The sequence below is a fragment of the Austrofundulus limnaeus genome, unplaced genomic scaffold (assembly GCF_001266775.1).
Source record: "Austrofundulus limnaeus strain Quisiro unplaced genomic scaffold, Austrofundulus_limnaeus-1.0 Scaffold446, whole genome shotgun sequence".
In the NCBI taxonomy this organism is placed as follows: Eukaryota; Metazoa; Chordata; class Actinopteri; order Cyprinodontiformes; family Rivulidae; genus Austrofundulus; species Austrofundulus limnaeus.
Window position 1 is genome coordinate 358,804 of NW_013952848.1, and position 5,190 is coordinate 363,993.

At 39.9% G+C, this 5,190-nt stretch overlaps 1 protein-coding gene across 1 annotated transcript in view; it reads right to left on the reverse strand.

Annotated features, from left to right (window-relative positions):
* znf804b (zinc finger protein 804B) overlaps nt 1-1,502 on the reverse strand; it is a gene marked incomplete at its 3' end in the record, with an annotated part of 74,155 nt that extends 72,653 nt beyond the window's left edge. Inside the window, 2 exon segments of the mRNA XM_014024926.1 lie at nt 644-895; nt 1,014-1,502. Coding sequence (XP_013880380.1) covers nt 644-895; nt 1,014-1,130 — 369 coding nt within the window.
* Between the last annotated feature and the right edge of the window lie 3,688 nt (nt 1,503-5,190).

Here is a 5,190-nt window from a genome sequence, read left to right on the forward strand (position 1 = left end):
CACACACACACACACACACACACACACACACACACACACACACACACACACACGCAGAACAATTGAAGAAACTCGAGGCAATTAGACCTATTTTTATCTGCTGGACTCATCTCCACAGAACTATAATGTAATTTGATTCTTTTAATTTCCAAAACCATAAGAGGGACAATGGCTTCATGCTTGGATGCACATTTTTCCCTTTTCTTTTAAAAAAAAGAAATTCTCATCTACTTTCCCCTCGCCCACAAAAAAAGGAAGTTATTTTATGGCTCTGAAGAAGAAATTATCATTATGTAAAAAAAAAATCTTTTCCCTAAAGCTTTATGATAGTGTGGCTGGGTTTGATGAGCTTTTGATTCTTCTCTTTTCATTTAGTTTTCACTCTAACTGCAGACTTGCTCCAGGACTTCTTCCCTCCCAATTCTCTTATCATAAAACTTCAACAAATGGAATAAAACGGCCTCACTTTGACTCCTTTTAGACACTTTTACAAGCTCAGCAGTCACATTGTTTCAAATAAACAAAACAAAAACAGTAACTAAATAAAATAAATAGCCTACATGAAAAAGAAAAAAGAAAAAGAAAAAACGCATCTCCTGCCTCTTCCAGAGACTTCAGGAAGTGTTTAAAGGTGTTCTCCTACCGGGGAATCGCTGCTCGCACTCGGACACAGAGGTCCCCTGAAGACCCCCTTGACGCGCCGAAAGTGCCCGTTGCTCAGGTGAGTGGAGCTGATAACCAGGTAGTAGCACGCGCTGCACGCCATCCCGGGAGGCTCGCGAGCTTTGGAGCCCATTAAAGCGGGTCGCTTCTGTGGGAGAGACGCTGCGCAGGTAGGAGCGGCGGCCGAGAGGTTTGCGTCAGTCAGTCCGGTCCTCTGTGGGGAAGTCTCTGCCTGACAGGGAGAGGGAGGAGAGGGGGGAGGGAGATAACATAAAACGCTGATTCTATGAGTGTGTGAAGGACAAACCCACCAGAAGACACGTCTGAGACTGAAGGGATGTGAGACTGACCCGAGTCCTCCGCGCAGCTCCTCCTTTGGCATGCTGCTGTCGTCCGGAACGGATGCGCGCCTGTGGAGTGCCAGAGGAGGAGGAGATGGATGCATCCAGATTTCTCCTTTCACACATTTACATAGAACCACACACTCCTGGTCTGAGCTCTGTCCAGTGTGTTAAAAAAAGAGAAAAAGTCCCAGCTCAAACAGCTCAAACAGCTCAAACAGCAGCAGAGTTAAAACGCGGAGCGGCGAAGACAGGTGCGCACAGAGAAGGGAGAATATCTGACCCTTCTTTTCTCTCTCTCTCTCTCCCCCTCTTTTTTCTGTTCCTCCCTCGCTCTCTATCGATCCGTTTTCCCTCCTCTTTCTTTTACAATCACCTGTCTTGTGAATGAAATTCTGTTGTAGGAGGAGAGAAGAGGAGAGAGAAGGAGGAKAGAGGAGGTGGGAGGGTCGGTAAATCCATCCAGAGCAGCTCTGCTGTAGTTATTATCCGGGCACAGGCAGGCTGAAGTGGCTCATTCTTTCTCCAAAACACCCCCCTCCTCCCCCTCCCTTCCTCACACACTCACACTCTCCTCCTCATCACACACACACACACACTCTCTCCATCTCTCTCTCTTACGCACGCACGTCTTATGCGTGTGTGCGCGCTTCTCGCTTTTATTCCCAAGCAGAGCGGATTTGTGTCTGCTGTTAAAATATGCAGCCCCACTCCGTGCGTGGGTCTGGGGCGGGGGGAGGGGGGGGGATCACTCCAGTCCACACAGCTACAGGGGTATCTCCAAACTCCATCCTCTCACACACAACTTCAACATTTCTGCAAACAAACACAACTTTTTTTGCAAACTGTGCGCCAATTCGTTCCATCTCTCCATCCTTCATCTCTCTCTTTCTCCCTCCTTTAGGCATAAAAGTATCAAATTATGCCTGCATCCTCAGACATTAAAAAAACTGGGGGGTGGGAGCTTCAGTTTAATGCAACCTCAGAGGAAAAATGGTCCTTCTTGGGTCAAACAGGTTTTCCGTCACAGCTGCAGCTGAGCCTCCGTCTGTCTCCGCGGCGCTGTTCCCCTCCGCGGTGCTGAAACTATTCAGCCCTGCACGGAGCATCATGCATATTCAGCCCCGGGATTAGGGTGTCTTTCTGAGCTGTGGCGTCAAAGACAGCTCCGGATAAACACACAGGGAAGAAGGACACCGAGGGATAAGCGTGTGACTAATTGRGGGTGGGGGGTGGGGGGKTGTCCACTTTTTTCTCCTTTTTCTTTTCATTTTTTAAAGGGGTTGAAAGGAAGCAAAGAKGTTTCCACAGCTTTTTGTTTCTTTGTTTTCCCATTTGTTATCTGATTCCAAAAGTTATTTAAGGTGAAGGCAATTGTCACTTGCTGGGAGGATGTAATACATCTCAACAAAAATGTCAGCCTCTCACAGGATACTCATCCTTTAACTTTCTACAGTCAGGGGGGGCTTAATGCTGCCATAAATCCAGCCTTAAATATCTGCCTCCAGAGACAGAACCCAAACAAGAAAGCAAGAGTTCGAGAACGAAATCTCACTTCTTTTATAACTTCTCAAGGATGTCTGGCAAACAAAATACAGGCTGTTTTTTTTGCCAACTGGACACATAAAACACACACTCATCACCCCCTCATCTTGGATGCTTGGTTGGGCTCCCTCTGCATCACTTATTGTATGGGGGGGTACCCCCCTGATGGATGAGATTTAGTGTCAGTGGTTAAGTTTAAGTTTAGGTAATAAGGTCAGCAATTAGATGTTTGGGGTTAATAAAGGTTAAGTTGGGTTTTAGTTGTGCTGTAAAARATTTCACTATAAAACTAGAGATGCCAGTAAGTTACTGTTTTTACAGTGCATGTACTGTGATTCGTTTTAACACTATATTGCTGTAAATTTAAATACAGTAACAGTAAAATAATAGTAAATTACTGTTAGGACAGAAGACAGTAWTGTTCTGCAATAGCTTTACAGCTTATCGCTGTATAATGGATTACAGTAAACTGCTGGTTTCATCATAATTTTATAGAATCAGTTTACAAACATAATAAAATCAGCAAATTCCCATAAATCCATACACATTTACAAAATAATAAAATAAATTCAATAAAATGTTCTTTATGCAGAGCACAAGGACATATTTCATTAATGTCAGGTTTTAGTGAAATTATGACCCTAAACTTGCTGCTGAATAAAAACGGYCATCAACAGTGAGGTCAAACAGCAGTAACATAACAGCTGCAATAATACATGATCAACAGCAGAATGAAAGAAACACATCACAGATTTGACACAAGCCTTTTGCACATGCAAGGAACTGCATGACAGTAAAATACAGAGAGGTAACTTGTATTTAGAAAAAATTGAGAAAGGGCACCTCCTCCTCGTTCTCATKTTGTTAATTAATGACGAGAGGTGGGGGTTCTCCATGTGTCAATAAGTGGTGCAACCAAGTGTTCATATAGTTCACTGTAAAAAATAACTTGTAAGATTTACTAGATAAAATCCTGTAAACAATTTGCACTGACGTTTGGTAAGTAAATTTAAATGCTACAAATTCATGTAATATTTACTCATCATTATCTAGTAAAAGTTATTAAGAATATAGTTAAAGATTAGTGAATAAATCAGGTAAATTTGACTTAATTTGCTCAACTAAATCTTGTAAAATATACTTGATTAAATTAAGTAAAATTTACCTGAGTCGTTAGTTCTCATCTGTCGTAATTGTCAAAAGGGAAGTGAGCAAATTCAGTTACATTTCCCTGAGTGGAAGAGAGGTATCACACAGGCAAAGATTTGTTTCTGTCAAAGTATTAAGAACCTGCTGTAAAACAGCAATTATGCTGAGTCAGGCTTGATTTTTAATAATCTTTTCCTGTTAAATAAATCAAATCAAATCAAATCAATTACTGCTTTAAGCTCGTATTAATCTACACTTGCTTATAGGTTTTAGAGTTTGTTTTTCCATTGCTGATTTTTGCAGAATACAAAATTTTGGGAATGTAGTTTTTTTTACAATTTAAGCTTTGCACTGCTTGTAAATAAACATATATTTCTCAAAATCCTATATGTTTTATAAAATCCACCTTTTTGTCTTTTGGTAAAGGCGTATAAGGTGTGTGCACCTGGTAAGGATGCCTCTTGAGGGTTTACTGAACTCCGGAGGTCCTGCATCAACCTGAGACTCTCTGGAGGGCTGGTCCAGCTGAAGACAGCTGAGGAAGACCTGGAGAAAAATGCCAGATAGGAATCCTTGAGTTTATCTGCTCCTGCAGTTGATCTAACACTAAAATGGTCTGCATTCTTTGGAGAGTAGAAAAATGTATTTTTTTTCTTATTTTGGCCACCTTTCATTTTATTTGTGATTTGATTTTTTTCTTCTGTTGTATATAGAATTTATTTAGTTTTTAATGAAATGAGTAAATATTAAATTAAAAAATAATAAAAAATGTATACTTTGAATCTATTCAATGGTGTCTTAATGTTGTACAAAAGCACAATAGGGAGATTCTAGGGCTGCTTTCTTTAGGAAATGCTTGTAAATTTCAGTAAATTGAGATCAAAAACAAGAGAAAAAACAAAATATTTCATTATCTGGTTCCAAACTTTATATACAATTTTGTGCCAATTCTAACATAACTGTGTTGAAACCTGCAGTGCATCACAACTGGTTGATTTTAGAATAATTGATATAAAAAAACGTCTTTTAAACAATATTTTCTCATGGAAATGGCTTTTTTAGGAGATTAATGTGCCCTGCCATATTTCAAGAATATCAGGTTTAAAATTGAAAAAAAAAAAGATTTTTATTTTTAGACTTGAAACAAATGCCCTTTTTTTCTTCCTTTCAGATTTGAAGATTTTTGGTCTTTTACTGTACTTCATGCTTACTTATTCAAGCTTGATCATCATTTATGAGAATCATGAAGTAAAAAAATCGAAAAGTTACAATAATAAAAAATCATTCAAACTCAAGTTTCTGCTATTTGTGCTCAAGCTTGTGTTTTATTTCATAAACTCCCTTATTAAAAACAAAAGGATAAATGAACGGAAAACATTAAACAGGTATGAGTCCATCCATCCATCCATCCATCCATCCATCCATCCATCCATCCATCCATCCATCCATCCATCCATCCATCCATCCATCCATCCATCCATCCATCCATGGT